Source organism: Physeter macrocephalus, chromosome 18, assembly GCF_002837175.3.
Source record: "Physeter macrocephalus isolate SW-GA chromosome 18, ASM283717v5, whole genome shotgun sequence".
Taxonomy (NCBI): domain Eukaryota; kingdom Metazoa; phylum Chordata; class Mammalia; order Artiodactyla; family Physeteridae; genus Physeter; species Physeter macrocephalus.
Window position 1 is genome coordinate 48,530,178 of NC_041231.1, and position 23,254 is coordinate 48,553,431.

Genomic DNA, 23,254 nt, shown 5'->3' on the forward strand with positions numbered 1-23,254 from the left:
GCGGCTGGGCCCGTGAGCCATGGCCGCTGGGCCTGCGCGTCCGGAGCCTGTGCTCCGCAACGGGAGAGGCCACAACAGAGGGAGGCCCGCATACCACAAAAAAAAAAAAAAAAAAAATAGGCACAAGGAAATGCTGGTGATGATGGGTATGTTCATTCATTATCTTGATTGAATCTTTATGTAAAAACTCATCAAATTATATTGATACATTTAATATATGCAGCTTACTGTATGTCAATGCGGACAATAAACAAAATATAGTGAATGAATGATAAATATGGCATTTCAAGTCACCATCATGACGAATTACATCAACGAACACCACTGAAAGAATTTGGTGTTGGTGAGAGGGAGGTATGGGGACGAGAAAAGCTGGACTTGTAGTTGTTCCTCACAACAAAGTTATTTTAGAGCAAAGATTTAGGATTTAATGATAAAACCATAAATGTATAGAATAAAAGATGGATTAATACTTTATAACCTTGTCGAAGAGAAGTTCTTTCCTAACAGAAGCTATAAGCAGAAAAAACTGATAAATTTGACTCTGATATTAAAAAGCACACAGGTCAAAATACAAACAACTGACAATTTAAAACAGCTGTCCCCAACCTTTTTGGCACCAGGGACTGGTGGAAGACAGTTTTTCCACGGACGGGAGTCGGGGGATGGTTTTGGGATAATTCAAGTGCATTACATTTATTGTGCACTTTATTTCTATTATTATTACACTGAAATATATAATGAAATAATTATACAACTCACCATAATGCTGACAGGAGGCGGAGCTAAGGTGGTAATGTGAGCAATGGGGAGCAGCTGTAAATACAGATAAAGCTTCACTCACTGGCCCACCGCTCACCTCCTGCTGTGCGGCCGGGTTCCTAACAGGCCAAGGACCACCGGTACCGGTCCGTGGCCCAGGGGTTGGGGACCCGTGATTTTAAAGACCAGTAATACTCAGTTGTGAGTATGGCAAGGCAGGTGTTGTTTTATACTACTGCTGCGTGGGAAATTTTATATTACCACTTCAGAGAGTAATATTAAAATACAAAAGATGTATATACTTTGGTGTAATATGCAACTTTTAAGAACTTATCCTATAGAAACTCACACAGATGTACAAAGATATTCTCTGTTCAGTGCTGCTCATATTAGCAGCAAGTTGGGGGGAAAACCTGAAATGTCCATCAGTGGGGACTGGCTAAATAAATTATGCTAATACAAAAAATATGATATGGCCATCAAATAGAACAAATAATACATATGGGTGTACATACATACATACATACACACACACACACACACACACACCCTGCTGCCATGGACATTGTAAAGTAAGACAGATATAAAATATATTATTTAGTAGGGTCCCATTTTTTTAAAAAAAGAAGAGAGAGATAATACATATGTAGGGGACTTCCCCGGCGATCCAGTGACTAAGACTCCACACTCCCAATGCAGGGGGCCTGGGTTCGATCCCTGGTCAGGGAACTTGATCCCACATCCTGCAACTAAGAGTTCACATGCCGCAACTAGAGATCCCGCATGCTGCAACTAAAGATCCCGTGTGCCACAACTAAAGATCCCGTGTGCCGCAACTAAAGATCCCATGTGCCGCAACAGAGATCCCACATGCTGCAACTAAGACCTGGTGCAGCCAAATAAATAAATAAATATTTTTAAAATACATACATGAAAAAATAATACGGAAAATATGCATCAAGCTGTAGGCTGTGATATTATGGAAGACTTTCCCATTCTATCTTAGACATTTCTGTACGATTTGAACTTTTTACAAGCACATATTGTTTTTGTTGTCAGAAAAAAATAAACCAAAAAATCCTGTGTAATAACTTGCCCTTACTGGCATCTCATCATAGTGTTTCTCCAATTTGGTACCTCTAATAAATCCAAAATGCAATTCACTTGCTAGAGCTATTAAAAAAGCCCTCCTTTCCCCATAAATCTGTAAACTGCTTTACCGCATCAGATTTCCTGGCCCACCTTGAAAATCCTTTGCATCGAGGGGGTAAGCACATAAATTCTGCTTTTTCTTGCTCATCCAAGAAAACAAATGCAAAGAGCATCAAAAGCAAATGCTAGTAGATGTTTGCTGCTTTAATCAAAACTAGTAACTTTTTACTGATATTTCCACATTCTCAAAAAAGTGGGTACCTCAATAATTTTGTTTATGAATAAACTTATGGGGTCCTACATTACTGAGGAACTTTGAGATAACATAACATTCACTGGTCATATATTGAGAATGAATGATCACTGCTTTTAAACTTGGCTCTTCCAGTACCTCTTTGTATATACCACAAGTTACCTTACTTTGTTCCATCTATCAAAGGGCCCCAAACACATAGGGCTTTGGAGTAGTGAGAATGGGCAAGGCCTGATGACCACAGTGGGTATTTTAACACAAGCCTCAACCCAAAGTTGACCAATGGCCAATCATTGGGCATCCTCAGATATTGCAGAGTTAGGAAAGAAGTAAAATTGAGTGGTATCACTAGTCATGGCCAAAATTCAGGGGAGCTACAACCACACTGCCTTTTGTGAGTACATTATACTGAAGAACACTGGCCCTTCCTACCGTTTCATCTTCCAATCCACCATCAAGGGGAGGAAGGTCAGCTATGATTGAAATCTTGAAGAAAGCGTCTAAATGTAACAGCCATGCCTCACTTCCCTCACTTGTTCACTAATAAACCAAAACGTACTGAAAAACAAAAAGCAGGGAGGGCAATGTGCTGGGGACAAACGCAGTTTCATTGTACATAGAGCAGTTTCCTCCTGAAGCGAAAGTCACAACGTGACTGACGATACAAGACAGGAAATCACCTACTGCAGCACTATCCAACAGAAATATAATGCAAGCCACGTATTTTTAATATTCTGAAAGCTGCAGTAAGAAAAAAGAAACAGATAAAATTAATTTTAATAATATTCCGCATAGCCCAACACACCCCAAATACTGCCATTTAAACATGTAATCAATACAGGAAAATTAATCAGCTACGTTACGCTCTTTTTTCCCTTGGAAATTTGGTATTTATTTGACACTTAGAGCGCATCTCAATTCACAGAGCTGTGTTTCAAGTGCTCGTTGTGCTTTATGTGGCTACTGGCTACCATATTGAAAAGCGCAGGTCTGGAGGAGAAATTTAATCAACAGCACAGGCAATGAGATGAGTGCAGGGGGACAGGCTCACATAAGTACCTAAGATTCACAGACCTTCAAACAAGAACACTGCCTCTTCTTCCAGTACTATACTAATTCTTTTGCTTGTTCAAAATTTAATCCAGTGTTTGTTTTCTCTTGATTCTCCCTTATAACACCTTATTGGACCATGCATCTCTTTTCACTGGTCTGTAACTCATTCTTGTTGAGGTCTCATTTATTTGCTATGCCTTAATTTTACCCTTACTTCTTCACAAGTCTAATCCCATGATCAATTAAGAATAAAACCAAAAAACACAAAAGCTTAACACTCTTAGGAAGTACATTATTTGACATCCTATCACTTTCTACTTCTATGGTTTGTAACTAGACCATCTCCTTACAGAGAAGGAAGAGTATATAGTACCTGTTTCCTCAAAGTGAAGCCCAGGAACTAGAGCAGAACTAGAAACAAGAATGATGATGATAACATGCAAGATTACACTGACTTGGGAGAAGCCCTATGTAACACACTCCCAATATATGCCCTGTGATTGGCCAAAGATATCCTAAGCCCTATTTTAGCATTTTTTCAGTGGATATAACATGTAGTTTTTATCTTAATACAGTCCATCTTCTTTCAAACCATTTGGGCTGATTATGCAGTAACTAGTCATGCTTTAGCCCAAGTATACTGATAGAAGTTTATTTTACTTAGCTTCAATCCATTTATTCAGCTAACCAGATAACATGGTATTGATCAGATCAAAGCCATCAGTTCAGCTGCTGTATGGGCAACTTCACTTCATTTAACCCAGTATCAATACATTGCACACTAGCCGCAGAGAGTTATTCTGTAAATATCAGTTTACAGAATAGATCTGCATAAATCCATCCTCTTCCTCACCCCCACTGAACAAAACACTTCGAAGTACATACTTTAATGGCAGTATGTTAGCAGTGTATAAAATCATCTTCGTATGCACCAGGAATTGGCTATAGAGCTCCATCTTACAATCTACAGAATCCCTGATAGGTATCCATGTAGACTGAAGATTCAGATTTACCCCCTGCATCCAGTAAGTACTCTTTGTGTAACTTTTAAAGTACCTTCCTAAGTCAAGCATTTTGAAATTTTAATCAAATCACGTTTTCTATTTTAGAAATTCATGCTCAAGTGCAGCGCAGCAGCTTACTAATGGCATATTGGACACAGGCATGCAGATGCTTAAACTTATAAGTAACCTGTCATTTTAACCCTAAGAACCAATTCACATTAGATGGGCTGCAACTAAAATGGAGCAAAGTAATTTTAGAAGCCTGATGAACGCTCAGGATTGGAAACATTCCTTAAATGTGATGAGGCTACCAGTCTGTACTACTTTGGTATTTCGGGGACTAAATCCTTTAGGCTCCAAAGGTCAGTAAAGAGACTCTTTTCTAAAGATACAGTTGACTTGAAAGATTTACTCAAACTTGCTTCAACTGCTATCTTCGAGAACTGTTAAAATAATATAATTGTCAAACTCGTGTGCTGCTAATCCCTTTTTTATTGTTAACATTTGCCAATGAAATTGCTCTTTAATTGTCTGTGCTGGAATAGACACATAAAATATCATGACAGCGATATTTTGGCACATATTGGAAAATCTGCTATGAATATAGATTTTTTTTTTCCAATAAAATACAGGTTGCCCATATTACTTGGCATTAAAATGATTTACGGAAGTAGGTCAAAACATAAACCACTGAAATAAAATGAAGAGAGATTAGAGTTATAGCAAAACCCAAAGGCTGGTCCATCCAAATTTATACTTAAGACATATTTAAAAGCAATGTCTACTCTTTGGAAAGTGGCAAAGGAGAAAGAAGAATGCTTTCCATCCTGCTTGGCCAGCAACTCTGCACTCAAAAACCAAGCCACCAGGTCCTCCTATGATTGACTTTCTCCAGGAGCCTGCATTTATGAAGCAAATCCAGACTGCCTTAGAGTCGTAGACCCTGAAGGCTGTATGTGGGAATCTAGTCAGCTAAATTCAATGCAGGCTGCCTGAGGCTTCACTCCCCCCAACACAGCTGCCTTGTGCTGCCAGTGAAAATGCAACGTCTGCCAGGGAAGCAGCACTGAGCTGCTGCGACAACTCCCTTTTGTAAGCTATCAGCTACCTGGTTCTTCCCACCGCTTGGCCTGCCAAGAGTGGGGACGCTTGCAGCTGAAACACAGGATTAACAACATCCTGCCTGCTCTCTGGCCTGAATGTGGTGTTAGAACTCCTGGACCCTTAGATGAGACCTCTGAGACTGGCTCTATCTTTTCAGCTCCCTTCCCACAGTCCCTTTGGCTGATCTCAAAAGCCTAGGGCTTCCCTGGTGGCACAGTGGTTGAGAGTCCGCCTGCCGATGCACGGGACGCGGGTTCGTGCCCCGGTCCGGGAAGATCCCACATACCGCGGAGCGGCTGGGCCCGTGAGCCATGGCCGCTGAGCCTGCGCGTCCGGAGCCTGTGCTCCGCAACGGGAGAGGCCACAACGGTGAGAGGCCCGCGTACTGCCAAAAAAAAAAAAAAAAAAAAAAAAAAAGCCTCGCTGATGGAGTCTTACAGGTGACTCCCAGAATCCAGCTTTCAACCTGTTTCAAGTTTCCAGTATAAGCCCATGACCCTAATCCTGTTCCTCTTCCAGACCCAACCCCAATGGCCAGGCAGCATACCTCCTCACTGCACATAGTCCCAGCAGTAGAGGGGCTCAAAAAGTTTTCTTTTAAATAGAGGATCCTGATTATTTTCAATTTCTAAATTGAAGTATACTTTATGTACAATATTACATAAGCTACAAGTGTACAGGATATTGATTCACATCTTTTCAAGGTTATACTCCATTTACAGTTATAAAATATTGGCTATATTCCCCATGTACAATATAGCCTTGCAGCTTATTTTATTCATAATAGCTTGTACCTCATAATCCTCTACCCCTATATCGCCCCTCCTCCCTCCCCTCTCCCCACTGGTAACCACTAGTTTGTTTAGAGGACCGTGATTTTGAAGAGCATAAATTATTTGCAAAGCCAACAATTAAGAAAGAACCACAGTATAAAGCCCTGCGGGAATCTGGTCCCAAACTACTCACTCCCTGCTATCTCTCCACGGCCCTGGTGCAGGCACATTTAAGTACTCACCATCCCCAAAGCTGGAATGCGCCCTCTCTTCACCGACAAGCCGCTCAAGGCCCTGTTCAAAGGTTACTTCTGTGAAACTCCTCTCCCTACACGGAGCAGAGCCAATCACTCCCTCCCCTGGGGTTCACAATATTCTCTTTCTCCCCTGAGAAACCTCCTACCAAACAGGATGACAAATTTAGAATTCTGCTGCCTTCATCTTCACCTTCCTCCAAGCCTGCAGGAAAGACATAGAAGCTGACTGCAATTCCTGCCCACCAGAAGAAAGTTTCGCTTTCTAATGAAAAACATCTAGGAGAGGATGTCTTACACTGTGGGTAAGAGCATATCATATGAGGAACTCTAGAAAAGAACGACGTTATAAAGCCCATTATCAGGCTCTAAGTACATCAAACCGAAGATGGAAAACAGTTATGTGCTAAGAGTAAAGGAAAAAATCATCAAGACGTCACAGTGGACCACCAGCTAAACGAGTCAAATGCTGTTTTGTTTTTTTAATGAGTGGCTAAAAGACACAAGCAGTAGCCAAAGGGTCTCGTACAATCTTTTCATTATGTCTCGTTCTGATCAAACCACTGCTAGAGGCTGCTATATATATGCCAGACACCACCTAGGCCCTTGAACTTAGAAACCAAACCCAACTGAAGTATACACTGTGTTTTCTTGAATCCAGGAATCCATCAGTTCTAAGATACACCATTATTTTATCAAGCACTACAGAAGAAAAATGCTGCCAATTAAACTATGGTATGGTTTCTTATTACTTAGAATTTTCATTTTATTTTTATTGAAATAAAATTGAAAGAGCTCTTTTAAACTTAGACATATATTTTTCTAATCTATCGTTCTTGGGCACTAATAAAAAGAAAAATAAAACTGAAATGAATTGGTTAAGGCAATGACAACCAGGTCACCTGGCTGAAAGCTACTGTAAAATGTCATTGGTTTGGGAAGTATAGCCTGGATTCAGAAATGTTAAAATATGGGGGAAAAAAAAAAGGACAGCATAGAATCAATAAAATATTATGTCTAGCTCGGTGACAAAAATTTAGAAAGGACAAGGTAAGAGTTCATAGGACTGCTACAAAGATACTTCATTGATTAAAAATGTATGTATACAGAGAAAAAAGTAGAGATTATTCAACTCAAGAAAGACAAAAATAGAATAGGGATTCAACAATGTTCTTCAAATACATCAAAAGTCCTGTCCCAAAAAGCAGTGATTTCCAACTGTTTTTTTTCTTTACTTTTTCTTAGCAGCAGGGCCTCTTTGCAAAATAAGGGCCTACAAAACACTTGAGTATGGAGCTGTTCCGGCAGGAGGAAAAGCCTCATCCCAGAAATGCCTCCGAGGTCACAGGGCTCAGGACAAGTTGAAATCCTGACCTGGAAAGTGTATGTCACCTCTATGCACTCCCAACGACAGCTACAACACAATGACAGGGGTTTCAATGGTGGCATTAATCAGTTAAACGTTTGCACAATATGAAGCCTTGCTAGGTGCTCATTATACAAAGATTCATCACGTATGGAGGGGTTTTGGTAACCTACAAGGAAGAATTTTCCATGTGTGGGATTTTAGACCTTGAGATGATTGCCAAAGGCTGGGTAGAGAACTTTCTATCAGTCACAAAAGGAGCTGTATTGACCTCAGCAGGTCAGAAGCCCTCCTGGCACAGCAAGGGGATGAGTCACATCCATGAGTTTAAGGTCCAGTCTAGCTCCAGCTCTGTCTGCAGCACCAAGTCTCTTTTCAACTGCAAGCCAGAGGTGGCTGAACGTGGACAGCTTTGGCTCCTGCCCCTTGCCCAACCGTGCAGCCGAACCCGACATTAACGGCACCCATGGCCCTCCAAAAACAAATCCAACTCCACAACAAATTAGCAAGTGATGTATGTCCTACTGAAGGTGGGAGATGCACATACCACTGGGAAAAGCTTAAAAATCCCCACTAGACAGCTGATGATCTCCATGGTTCTTCATCTCCTTTTTCTCCCTTTCTTCTCCTGATACTGCCTCTAAAATCCCCTTTGACTATTTGAAGCAATTCAATCCTCTAAGCACGGCAGCTCTGGGTCATCTTGTTGTCACTTGAGCGTGCTTTGGGAATACTACCCATGCCCACCCCTACACTCCCAGCCTAACTCAAATAGCTCAGCAAACCCAACAGCTCTCCACCAAAAAAAGGGAGATCTGAAGCTAAGAAAAATGTTTTCACCATACAGCCCTATCAGCACACAAACAACTTGTAGATTAATATTTTAGGATGATTAAAGAGGGCTAATCTTCCATTTGTAGGGTTATCAGACAATAACAGCTATTGCTCCATTGATGACCAAGGTAGGTTCGGCTGATCTGACTGTGGACATGTCCCCTCCTTTGTCCCTTGCACTGTCAGTTAGCTATGGAGGGAAACATTTTGGTAAAGGGGGGACAACCCACTCAGGTACAAGAGAACACTTCTTTGGCTAAGGGCACTCCCTTGCTATAAGTACCAACTGAGTTTTCAGCCTAATTCTCAGATTTGTATTTAGTATAAATAGGGATTTATCAGAAGTGAGAAAAGCCAACCCTACGTCCCATTTTATTCTCTAAACATAGGAACCAGAGAGGAAAGGTTTTCTTTAACCGATGGTTTTCAATCAAGTTGTGTTCTATGAATGGAAAAAATGGTGTACAGAAGCTAAGCTATTCTACGTTCTGAAGAAGACAACTTCTGCCTGTAGGCATAAAATTGTTGATCTGACCCAGTGATGACAAAGTCAGAGAGCTTCATGGTGAAAATCAGAAAATTCAAATTGAAGCACAGCAATCGTCATTCTGCCCTTCCTCCACAAACCAACCTCAGATACAGTATTCTTTCTATATTAGATAACATATTTTTTAACTTTATGGAAATAAAATGCAAAGGATTTTCAGAAAGAGGGCAGGTCATTAAACAGCGTCCCTATACAATCTCAGAGCTGGACAAGAGCTCAGACAAGGGAACTGAGGCCTAATAAGGTTAAGTGACATGATGGACACACAATACTTCTGGGGAGAGTTAGGGTTAGAACCCAACCAAACAACGTGGTCAAAACTTTAAAAATTTTTAAATTTCACTTGAATTTCAGATGCACATTTCTTCTCTTACCAGAATTACATCAAAAATGCGTGGGATCAGTTTGCTTTCTTCCACAAGTCTGTTAAAAAATGAAAAGATAATGTATTAATTATTTTAAAATTATTTAAACTGCTACCCTGATATGGAGCATTGCAGCCCCATGTTTTATTGCTTAAATTCTGTGACTGAAAAATATTATGACTAAATACTCATATTAATACACTGAACTACATCTAAACACAAGAAATATGAGGCTTCTTTGCAAATGACTATTAGCTTAGCCTCACTGATCTGTAGCAAGTAAAACCTCAGACTGTTATTTATCAATGTAAAATTTTATTAAAATTCACAATTATTATAAAGATTGTCAAAATAGACAATGCCAGCTGAAATAATGTAACCAATCCTCCCTGTAGTTAAATTATTAGCATGCCACACTGTAATCTTTCATATATGCCTCATTAGTTACCTTCTCAGCATTAATGATTTAACGTACAATGATTTTTAACGATCTTTAAAAAAAGGTAGACACCAATCACGCAATAGTTTCTGGGCACTTTCTCTCATCAAACGTAGTTATAAATTGTCATCTGTTTGTAACAGAAGAATTTTTTCATGCTACTTAAGGGAAAATAGCCTTGATTCAAAAGTGATAGTTTTTTAAGAACAATACTTCAATCTCTAAATATTCCTTTACTCCAGGGGTCAGTAAACATTTTTCTATAAAGGGCCAAATAGTAAATATTCTAGGCTTTGCAGGCCACACAGTCTCTATAGCATCTACTTACCTCTGTCTCCATAATGTAAAAGCAAGCATAAATAATACATAAATGAATAGGCATGGCTGTGTTCCAATAAAATTTTATTTACAAAAACAGGCAGTGTCCCATATTTGGCCCACAAGCTATAATTTGCTGATCCTGCTCCAGTTTAAAGAAAAAAATCAGATTCCTTAACTTGATTAGAATTTACTTTGTAGGATAAAATACAGCACTTAAGACAAGCATGTTGTTTTCGTTGTATGTATGTGCTGTTTGTCTATTTCACAGAAAATGCCAGGAGGATAGAAAGGGAATTTATCGTCTGGCATCCCTAGAGCTTGTTTGTCTATGATAATACTTTGATGAAAGAAAAGCCTATGAGATTAGCCAAAAAAAAGATGACAGTGTTTTACAAATATCTGTTAAGAAAAAGTGAGATACAGAGAGAATTCTCAGAGACTGAAGCACTTAGAAAGCCCTAGCTCAGTATCTAGCAAAAATAAACGTGATGATTTCTGTAGTCTCGATATATTAGAGGGAAAAGGTTTTGACTACAAATATTAAATTCATTTACATTCTCTCATTTTCCTGGGCAACTGAAGGCTCAGATGTGAGGATGGAGCTCCTTATACCATGCCTGGGCAGGACAGGAAATGCACAGACTCAGGACCAAGCACAACTTTACGTCAGCACATTCTTAATCCTCTTCCTCAGCTTCCTAGATGTTAACCATATCATTTGCCAAACAGGTTTTTTTTAATTTTTATGATATATACTTTTATTAGGCCCAGGCTGAAAGAGCCAAGCACATACATCTCCAAGTGGCCCTATCAACCACAGCCAAGAAAGTCACAGGGACACAGGCACCACTGCCTCCCCAATAGTACCTAGAAGTGACAGCTCCCTGTATCACAGTCTACCCCAACATTCAGATCCAGAAGCAGCCACTCACAACACCAGCCTTTCTGTGATGGTATTTTAAAATACATTCTATTACTAACATATGATTACATAAACGACCTTAATTCTTTCTTAAAACTTGCAACTAGTTCGTCTCCGGGTCTCTGCATGACGAGCAGGATGGCCTGGACTACCTCTTGAGTCTCCTTCAAGTTCTAACACTTCGATCCTCACGTTCTTCTGAACACAATCAACCAGAAAAAATTTGTTCTTTGATTTGACTAACACATAATTTAGAGCCACATCTGTAAATAAAAAGGGAACTCAAGCTAAATAAAATCACTTTTAGTGAAAAAAATTTTTTTTTCTATGACATTTTCTGTGACTCATGAACTAACCTCACATGTAATCCCAAAAGCACTCTAAAGCAGGTATGGGACAACGGTGGCTGCATACACTTACAACTACCTGAGGCAGCATTTTTCCAGACTGTGGGAAGTGACTGATAAGTGGGCAATGAGTCTACTGGCTATTGACTAGCATTTTCTTAATTTAAAACAATAAAATAGAAAATATCCAAGGGTGTCACACACAGTATTGTCCGTGGCATTTTTATTTCACTTATAGGTCTGAATACGTGTACTGGGTAGTGACATAAAATGCATTTTGTTTTATTGTGAGTTGCATATAAAATATCTGAAATCCGGGCTTCCCTGGTGGCGCAGCGGTTGAGAGTCCGCTTGCCGATGCAGGGGACGCGGGTTCGTGCCCCGGTCCGGGAGGATCCCACATGCCGCGGAGCGACTGGGCCCGTGAGCCATGGCCGCTGAGCCTGCGTGTCTGGAGCCTGTGCTCCGCAACGGGAGAGGCCACAACAGTGAGAGGCCCACGTACCGCAAAAAAACAAAAAACAAAAACGAACAAACAAAATATCTGAAATCCACAGATTTTAGACTGCTTTAGAGACCATAGTTTTCAATATGTTCTTAAATATTGATTTTAAAAAATACGTCTCCTTACTTTAAGCATCTTCTTTCATATCATCATAAGTCCAATTAGTAGCTCGGTTCTCAGATGATCAACCCTTGATGTGCTCTGAGTAATGGAGCTCTCTTGCTCTGACCTGGTCCTCTGGGGAGCAGCTCCGGTGCTCAGGCCTCTGTAGAGCAGGGAGGAGGAGGCTTACCTCTAAACAAAGTGGATGTGGCTGGTTCTCAGGGATTTATTCAGGCAGCAGGTCTTAAGTCATCACAGAGACTTTGGAAAATCATGACTCAAAAGGCTATCTTATCCGGGGGCTCTGTTGTGGTTGGCCCCCATGATTTAAATGACCAGTATCATCTTACTACATGAGTCTGTTATTTCCTAAATTTGAAAAGAACGAAATTTCTATGGTTTATAGACATCCCGAAGGACAGGAAGGGAAAATATTTATCTGAATTTTTTAAACCAAAAACAAAGTAGAGATCTTTTTGAAATTATCCCAAATCTTCAAAGGATTGTGAAGATAGTAACTGTAGCACAGTAAATTTTTCTTCCTTTATGTTAGCCATCTAAGTACACTGTATTTAAGTAATTCTAGATGATTAAATTGAAATATACTGCCCTTTCCAAATTCCATTCTTGGGACTACTTTACCTTGGGTTTTTTGTTGGGGAGGGGCGGTTCTTCTTCCCTTTAACAACGTAATTTAATGATAAGATTGTACATGGTGAAAGAGCTTTCCTTACAAGGTTTTATTACAGGAGATTGACTGGGACTTTGTATATCTGTGGTTTATGTTATTAACAAAAGAGGTGCTGTTTGAACTAGAAAATTTTGAATGAATTTATGAAAATCTTTAGGATACATTATTTGGCAATCTAACTCCCTCCTGTTCTTAAAGTAAATGTTGCCATTGGTATTGGGAAATTTTTAAAAATCTATTTATTGATAAATTATTTATTGATAATTTTTAATTGATAAATCATTTATTGATAACATTTTCATGTATTTGTTAATGCTTGATAACCCATTTAAAATACCATGTATTTAAATTCTGATAAATACTTAGTTGAGATTTATCTCTGGAAGCTATGAGCACAAATTTTAAGAAGATTTTATCGCAAAATGTGCTAAATGTTTATCAAAAAGATTAAAATGTATACTTTAAATAATAGGTCAACACTTTTGATGTAAGAAAGAACAATTGCTTTCGAGGTAAAGTTATTAGCGGTGACCTATGGAATCATGGCAGCCTTGCTTTTCTCTATTTTCTGGCACAATTACATTTCATATACTTTGAAAATGGGGCTAAATATAAAGTAAGCTTAGCAATATTTAGATATAAAAGACTAGTTGCAACACAGGAAAAATTGGTACAGGGAGATCACTCTCGTTCTGTTCAGAGAGCTGTAACACTAGGTTGGGTTGAATTTCAAACCATTATTAGCATTCTTTAAAATTTTCCTTTAAAACTTAGAAGGAGGTGCAGGGAGAGGAAGGCAGAGGATCTCCACCTGCTCTTTGCTCAGTTTTGCAGGACAAAGAAAGTGGTCCCCAAAAGCAATAAAACAGGCCTATGGAGACACTGGGGTCCACCCATGGAGCTGCACTGTGTTGAGTTTGCTTCCTCGCTTGAAGTTTTTATCTACCCCTGGGGTAGAGACCATACACATGAAGAAGGGCCACAAGTCTAGAGCCAAAGGCCCCAACAGTCAACCCTATCCATCAGGGACAATGTCCTCCCCAAAGGGCTTCTCCACACACCGTCTCTGCATTTCTGGAATCCATCTGGTCATACAGATCTTACTTAGTACTGGAGACATTTCTTCCTGGATACTATCTCAAGTTATGATTAACACTCTTGAACCCTTGTCATGGGCTAATCTTATAACTCAAAATCAACGCCTTTAAGCTCAGTCAAGTCAAATGGCTTGACAGACATATATCATATGATATAGCTAATATATGAATGAATCACTTTGCTGTACACCTGAAACTAACACAACATTGTAAATCAATTATACTTCATAAAAATTTTTTTAAATGGCTTGACATATACATAACCAAACATAAAAACAAAATTCAACATCTATCAGAGATATATGCACAGGATACAGGGGACTAGACATGGGAAAAACCTAGTGAGCCCAGACTACTGAAAAGAGTTGCTCATCAGCCTTGAAAGACAGGGGACTGGCCAGCTACAGTGTGTGGAGGAGTCAGGTGTGCCTACATGGATACAATGGTGAGGATAATCGGAGAAGTCTAACTAGTAAAGGGATAATGTGAAAGATGGAGCAGAATGATGTAGCCTTGACCGTCAGGCTTAGAAGTTTGGATTGCACCCTAAAAGGATGGGAAGCCTCTGACGAACTGTAAGCTGAAGAATGACACCGTTGGATTTGCTATTCAAACTCCAATCTGACAGTAACAGGAATAAAAGAACTGGTGAAGCAGTGCAGCCTAGAACATTGCTCCTCGAAGTGTGGTCTGCAGACCAGAGCCAGTCTGCAAACAGCCCACATCGATGACACTATAATGACAGAAACTGGAAAGATTATGTTTTAATCTGTTGGATCTAATGATAAAAAATTTGAACTTTGTGGCAGTTTTATAACATGGCCCCAGCAACATGATGACAAACAGAACATCTGCATAGTCTCAAAGTACCTATCCACAAGGTAATTACAGTGGGGAACCCTGGCAGGGAGCACCTTCCCCAAGGAGCACGTTTCACATCACCAGGAATAAGACATACTGACGTCATGTACACCCTGATATCATATACTAAGGAGGGCACATCATCACTTCTGGGGTACTCTTGTGAAAAATGCATAACCCTAATCTAACCATGAAAAAATTCAAGCAAATTTGAGGGGCATCTTGCAAAATAACTACCTGTACGCTTCAAAAGCGTTAGTCGTGAAAGACAGGGAAGGGTGAGAACTGTCCCATATTGGAGCAGACTAAGGAGACCTGAAAACTAAATGCACTGTGGGGTCCTAGATTAGACCCGGGACCAGAGAAAGGACATTATTGGGAAAACTGGCAAAACTGGAATAAAATCTGCAGATCAGTTAACAATATTACATCAATGATTAATTTCCTGGTTTTGACAATGGTACTATGGCTCCATAAGATGTTACCATTAGTAGAAGCTGGGTGAAGGGCATATGGAAATTCTCTGTAATATTTTTACAACTTTTCGATAAGGTTAAATTTATTTCAAAATTTAAATTTTTTTTTAATGGCTCCCAAATTCTTCAAGTCTCCTCTCTTTGAGAAGTGGGGTCTGTATCCTCTCCTCTTGAATCTTGGCAGGTTTGTAACTACTTTGACCGAAAGAGTAGCATAGCAGTGACACTATGTGTTTTCTGCTTATATTCTGTCTTTTTATAATTTCACTTTCACAGCATTTTATTAAAATGTTTATTCTGGTTATCTGCTGCTGCATAACAAACCAATCCCAAATGTAGTGCCAGAAAGCAGTAAGTGCCTTATGACACTCACTGATTCTGTGGGTCGTGAATTTGGACAGGGCACAGTGGGGATGACCTGTCTTTGTCCCCGATGTTTGAGGCCTCAGCTGGGAAGACACAAGGCTGGGGTTGACTAGACCAGCTTAGGGGCTGTAATTATCTGAAGGCTTCTCATTCACATGTCTGGCATCTGGGCTGGGATGACTCAAGGAAGGCTGTTAATTCTGTTGAACGGATGACCCAGTACTGCCCTCTCCACGTGGCGTGGCCTCTCAAAACATGGCAGCTGAGTGCCAAGGAAGAGCCTTCCTAGAGAACCAGGCAGAAGCTGCATGGCCTTTTCTAACAGCCTTGCAACACAGAGCATCACTTGAAAATGGTAAGAGGTTATAAGCCTGTCATTAAGGCCAGCCCAGACTCAGGTGGAGGAAACTAGAGCCTCCTGAGAGAGGGCGTGGCACGGTCACGTGACAGAAGAGCACAGGGACGGGAGATGTTTTTGCAGCCATCTTCGTAAAACACAATCTGCCACAGTATTGGTTTGCAACACATTGGAATTTCAAAAACTGTTTCTTCACCAGTTTGAGCAACACTGGTCTAGAAACAGAGAGACCAGTTAATAGGCTACTACAGTGATGCAAAGGAGACATGACAGAGGCCTCATATTAGTTTTCTATTGCTGCATAACAAATGACCACAAACTTCATGGCTTAAAGCACACCTGCTGATTAGCTCAAAGATCTGTAGGTCAGAAGTCTAGCTCAGCATGGCTGAGTTATCTGCTCAGAGTATCAGAATTCTGGAATCAAGATGCCAGCTGGGTTAAATTCTCATCTGGAGGGTGGAAGGGATCCATTTTCCATCACTGTTGACAGAACTCAGTTCCTTGCAGTTGTAGGACTGAGGCCCCTATTTCCTTGCTGGCTGTCAGCTAGGGGTCCCTCTCAGGTTCTAGAGGCCACTCACATTCCTTGCCACGTGGCCCCCTCCATCTCCAAAACGAGCGACGGAGAATCTCCTCCATGTAGAATCCTTCTCAAGCTTCAAATCTCTCTGACTTACCTGTCTCTGACCTCTAGACCAGATTTAAATGGCTCGTATGATTAGTCAGGACCACCCAAATGACCTCCATATTTTAAGGTCAACTAGTTTGGGACCTTAATGACATCTGCAATATCCCCTCACAACAGGACTAAGTTAGTGTTGTTTTGGGGTTTTTTTGCGGTACGTGGGCCTCTCACTGTTGTGGCCTCTCCTGTCGCAGAGCACAGTCTCACGGGCCCAGCCACTCCCCAGCATGTGGGATCTTCCCAGACTGGGGCACGAACCCGTGTCCCCTGCATCGACAGGTGGATTCTCAACCACTGCGCCACCAGGGAAGCCCTAAGTTAGTGTTTAACTGAATAAGTGGGAGAAGATGGGCTTGGAGTCTTGAAGGTCATCTTAGAATTCTGCCCACTACAAACTTGACCTTTCCCCCGACCCCAATTCCATCTTACCCCTGCCTCCTTTTTTTTTTTTTAATAATTCAGATTTCATTCTCTGAACAAGATGCTTCTGGCCAACTTGTGTACAAACCCAAAATAGATGCTGGACGTTTGTTAGCTTTCCAACAACGTTGGTTAGGAGTTTTAGATTTCATATTTGTTAATAACTGAGTGCTAGACTACAAACAAAGCTTTTTTGTTTCTTATGGCTCACCTAATTTATCAGTCTAGTGGACCAACAACAGTCATTTAAAATAAAAGGTCTCTAACATCAAGCTGAATTTCAAATTATTGGTTCAGTGAATCAACTTCAAAAGGAAATGGTTTCATAATGTTTACTTATGGCATGATATTATGTCTATCTTGAAAGCAAGAATATTTGTAAGGTTTTTCCTTGAAATGTTTGCCTTTGCTTGCAATGCCTGCTAATCCTCTTGCAGAGAACCGCAGAAGTCTTACCAATAAAGGTACACATATAAAGACTTATTTTTCCCCCAAAGAAAGAAGGGGCAGGGTTAAGATTTTAGCAGCTTTAGCACAGAGAATTTCAGATCTAGTCATTTTACCAACATCTACAGAATCCTCCTTAGGATAGGCATTCTGCTTATTCCCTGAGGAAATTTGCACCCCAGTGGTCACAAAACATAAACAATATAAAAATAACTTAAGCCAAGTTATAAAGTTGACTGCTTCATTTGCTGAGAAAGGGTCACAATTAAGCTAGCACACGAGCCATACCAGAATGTACCTCTGATGTACAAAAATCTCCCACTGTCTAAAACAGCATGAAAAAGATATGAATTTCAGAAAGAGACACTTCGCTTATGTATAAAGCAAACGTTTTCCAATAGAAAGGAGGTTTTAGGTGGAAATAGAAGAACTTTACATTAGCAACTTTCAAAAAAGCTTTTCTACCTAGTACCTCAGTAGATGCCCAATACAGCCCTGTGATAATCCACATCTGTTGAATGAATCCAGGCAACAGAATGTTTCTAGCACAAAAAGTACAGAAGGTGAGAAGGAAGACCAGCAGTCAAGAGGCTCTCCACGCAGTGTATGGAGCTCATTGACAAGACATCTCTGACTCCTTCTAATTCTAGATGCTGTGATATGACTGAAAGTCCCGTTCTGTCCACAGCTTTACACAAATCGTCCCTGCACAGGCAACAACGCTCTTGTTAACCAGCCAAGGGCTTTGGCCCCGCCTCCCCACATCCAGCCCAGTGCTTTCTGTTCTGCCTGGGTCTTGAGCCCTCACCTTCTGTCTTTCTGAACCCCGTGGCTCTGCAGCTGGCCTCCTTACTCTAATAATTCACTGAATCCTTGGCACTTTCTCCAAGACATGATTCTGTACTGGTCCCACAGCTCCACATGTTGAAACCACAGGTAAGAAGCGTGCTCATCCTTGCAGGAGTGGGGAGGGGAATGAACAGAAAGAAATGCAAATCAGTAAGAGAAAGGACTGGCAGGGACACAGGTTCCTAAGAGGACCACTAGACTGTCCACATGGCATTTCTTCCCTCCTATGGACATGAGCCTGATACTAAAAAACAGCAATTGTATATAAGATATTTTAAAATGTATTTGCAATTTAATGATCCTGCTTATTCTCTATGGCTCCCTTTTGTCCTGTTACTTAGTAACATGCAAGAGATTTTTATCTTGGAATCCACTTAAAGTCAAGCTAAGATTTTTCCCTTTTCTCTCTCATTCACCCAATAAACATTTACTGAGTACCTATTATTACTGAATGCAATGCACTGGGCCGAGAGCTATATCAAGTATTATAAGTGCTATGACAGATGTCTATAAAGGGTACAGAAGGGACAAAAGAAATAGTCTTTTCTATCTGAGATGCAGAGTAAACATGGATTGCACAATAACTATGTGAAAAACATGATTCCCAGTGCTGTCCATGTGCTAGCTCAGTGGATTCTAAGAAAGAGAAACCACAGGGATGATGATGATGATTAACTCCTTTTTTTTTTTTCAGACGAGAAACTGAGAGACAAAGAAATGATCGAGAGACAAGAAGTGGGGTTGAGATATAAACCCAGGCAGCTGACATGAGTGTCCTCACTGCACAGAGTAAGTACTGCTCGAGCTGAACCTTGAAAGAGGAGTAGGTTATCTACAAGTAGTGGATGGAAGACAGGGTAGAAGGGGAGGGAGGACAGCTAAGAATGAGTTGTGCCCTGGGCAAAGGGAACAGCATGAGAGAAAGCAAAAACAGATGACTCATTAAGGACAGAGAAAAGGTGAGTTTATTGAATAAGTGGAAGAAGAAAAGAGAAGGTAGCAAAACATCAGGCTGCAGACTTCCCTGGTGGTCCAGTGGTTAAGAATCCATCTTGCAATGCAGAGGACGCTGGTTCAATCCCTGGTCAGGGAACTAAGATCCCACACACCGCGGGGCAACTAAGCCCGTGTGCCGCAAACTACAGAGCCCACGTCCTCTGGAACCCACGCACCACCACTAGAGAGAAGCCTGTGCACCTCAACAAAGAGTCCACATGCCGCAAGGAAAGATCCGGTGTGCCGCAACTAAGACCCAACGCAGCCAAAAATAATAAGTAATTAAAGTCTGAATTTAAAAAAAATAATAATTTTTTTAAAAGATCAGGCTGGAGGAATAAACCAGGGCAGATCACAAAAGATCTTGTTATCCATGCTGAGGAACTTCAACTTACTTGGTAAACTCCAGCCTACAGGCCAAACCCTGCCACCTGCCAGTATCTGTGTGGCCCACGAGCTAAGAATAGTTGTTAGGTTTCTAAATGGTTGGAAAAAAAATCAAAAGAAGAATCTTTCATGACATATGACAACTGCATGAAATTCAAATTTCAGCTTCCATAAATAAAGTTTTATTGGAACACAGCCATGCTCATTCATTTACATATTGTCCATGGCTGCTTTTACACCACAATGACAGAGTAGCTGCAACAGAGACCATATGGCCAGCAACGCCCAAAGTATTTACTATCTGGCGTTTTGCAGAAGAAGTTTACTGAGTTAGCACATGTCCCTGCTCTAGGTGACTGGGTACCACTAAGAGAAGGATTAGGCAAAATGATGCCATCACCAGCTTTCCTTTTTTTTTTTTTTTTTTTTTTTGCGGTACGCGGGCCTCTCACTGTTGCGGCCTCTCCCGTTGCGGAGCACAGGCCCCGGACGCGCAGGCTCAGCGGCCATGGCTCACGGGCCTAGCCGCTCCGCGGCATGTGGGATCTTCTCGGACCGGGGCACGAACCCGTGTCCCCAGCATCGGCAGGCGGACTCTCAACCACTGCGCCACCAGGGAAGCCCTAGCTTTACCTTCTTACAATGATTATTCAGGCTACAGTGAGAGGATGGACTGAATACAAAAAGGGCTGGGAACAGGAAGATCAGGTAGCTGCCAATGACCACTTTCAAGATAAGAGGTGATAAGAACCAAAGGAGGAGTAAACAGGAAAAGACCAACGAGGTTGTATCAACAGGACTTGAAAATCTACTGGATGCAGGAGAGAGAGAGGAGGAAGGAAATTCAGAATGACTCTAGGTGCTTGACTTGTCCTACCTGGAGGCCACCGCCATGACTGCCACCAGAAGAGCAAACACCACAGCAAGGGATCTCATCTATGGAAGCTCCTATGCAATAATGCACTGGGCTCAGGGCTTCACCTCTTACTTAATCCTTACCTTGAGGTAGGAATGAGTAACCTATTCTATAGAGGAGGACACTAGCATGGAACCTTATCCAAGGTACACAGCTAATCAGTTTCAGAGTTCATGATTTTTAACTGCTCTAAGATACAATATTAAGCAAACGTATGGGGGAAAGGCTAGTTTGGAGAAGAAGTGAGTTAAGTTTGGAAAGAGGAGTAAGAAGTGAGCTGTGGACACAAACCCATGGAACATCAACATTTAAAGAGCTGGCAAGAAAAAGAAAAACTGGAAGTCTCAAAATAACACTCGGCTCAACCTCCTTGATGTTCAGACCTTCACTTCAGTCCCAATTCCTACAAACTGTACTTTCATTACGCTGAGTAATTTTAGTATCCCCAAGCTCATTTCAGGGGCTACTTCTAAGATCAATCCATGATACTATGGTACTAACAGACAAAAATAGAGAGGGATGATCAACTTGAAACTACTGAACCAAAGGCTACCTTGCTGGCCAGGAAAACCGTAAGATGGATTAGAGACTGTCATTCACATTTTAACTTTTGATAAGAACCACCAGCCCGTGTCTCTGTGTGTATGTGTTTAACAAATGTATTTTTTCTTGATTATAGAAGATTATTAAAAACCATAATAATTGTATGTAGCTATTTATATAAATGTTTTTCTATAAAATATATAAATACGGAGGCATAAAATATAATACAATGAATGTTACGTATGGGAGAACAGCAAAGCATTACAAATAAAATATTATAATGCCAGCACTCTAAGAAAATCATTAATAAGTTTTAATGTATTATTTCCTTGTTTTTTGATTCATATAAGACATGGGACCAACCTCATCATTAAAATAATAGCTACCATTTCTTGTCCATGTACTCTGTGTTGCTTGGACAGCCATGCCTTGTTTAATGTCTAATAACCATAGCTGAGTCCATTTTACAGAGGAAAACATTGACGCTTAGTGAAGCAACCTGCTCACAGTCGCTCGCAAAGCCAACAGTAGATCTGGGGTTAGAACTGGAATCTGCCTATTTTAGTAGACTGTTAGGTGTATTATATCACAGTAGAAGGTGAGAGAAAAACTCAAATCATCCTACATATATTGGGATTTTTTTAATGTATTTAAAACATTTCCCATGTTATCACATATTCAATTAAAGTATGAGTTCTCATACATACATACTTTTGTTGTTGTTATTAGGGTCAACTTTTTTTTTTAATTGACGTATAGTTGATTTACAATGTTGTGTTAGTTTCAGGTGTACAGAAAAGTGACTCAGTTATACATATATATATATATATATATATATATACACATATATTATATATATATATATATATATGTCCTTTTTTAGATTATTTTCCCTTATAGGTACAAAATATTGAGTATAGTTCCCTGTGCTATACAGTAGATCCTTGTTGGTTGTCTATTTTATATATAGTTGTGTTTATCTGTTAATCCCAAACTCTCCTCCTTTCCCCTTTGATAACCATAAGTTTGTTTTCTATGTCTGTGGGTCTATTTCTATTTTGTAAATAACTTCATTTGAATCATTTTTTTAGATTCCACATATAAGCAATATCATACAATATTTGTCTTTCTCTGTCTGGCTTACTTCACTTACTATGATAATCTCTAGGTCCATCCAAGTTGCTGCAGATAGCATTATTTCATTCTTCTTTATGGCTGAGTAATATTCCATTGTCTACTTTTCTAACCTACATTGTATTTAACTAGTCCTCTATTGATGGACCCCTGTTTTCCACTTTTCACTAGTATTCATTAGGGAAAAAAAACAAATGTAATGGTTAAGGAATCGTATCAAATGAGTTCAACTTCTCATTCGATCTTCCTAGCTCTGCGCACATAACTCCAAGCGTTACTCTCCTCCCGTGTGATACCACTGTCTACTTCCCTTCCTGATGGTAAGGTTGTGCCTGTGAAGCACCCAACCCTGCCTGGTACATACAAAGCTCTCTGTAAACGACAGATACCAGCTGTCTTTACTAATATTGTTGTTGCTGTTTTAAATCATGTTTTAATGGACATTCTTGTATATAAGTATTTGTGTATATCTTTTACTATTTTCTTAGGATGAATTCCTAGAAGTGGAATCAAAGGCTACATTTAAGGTTTAATACATACTATCAGTTTGCCTGTCATAAAAGATGTACCAATTTATGACAGTGTATGTTTCACTAGCCTCTGAACGAGTGCTATTTTTTTTAAAAAACTCTACCAGTTTGATGTTTTTTATCACCGTAGTGGAATTTTCTTTGATTACTAATGAGGGGGACTCTTTTTTCCATGTTTATTTCAAGTTCTTTGTCCATTTGCCCTTTGGGCCTACCCTTCTTTAGAATTTCAAGATAACTAATGAAGTCTGTCCGTAAAAGCTGACCATTATGTTGACTTCGTAAACAGTTGGTTTAAGCAGGATTTGTGAGTACAAGCAGAGAGATGCACACACAAAAATGGTGCATTCTGAGGGTACAAGGTATCTCGGAGGCATTTATCTCCTTGAAGA

The 23,254-nt window shown here is 40.2% G+C and overlaps 1 protein-coding gene across 1 annotated transcript in view; it reads right to left on the bottom strand.

Moving 5' to 3' along the window:
* Positions 1-23,254, bottom strand: part of ULK4 (unc-51 like kinase 4) — a 591,889-nt gene that overhangs the window by 303,900 nt on the left and 264,735 nt on the right. The window contains exon 31 of the mRNA XM_024117044.3: positions 9,477-9,525. Within this exon, the coding sequence (XP_023972812.1) occupies positions 9,477-9,525 (49 nt within the window). The remainder of the gene's footprint in view (positions 1-9,476; positions 9,526-23,254) is intronic.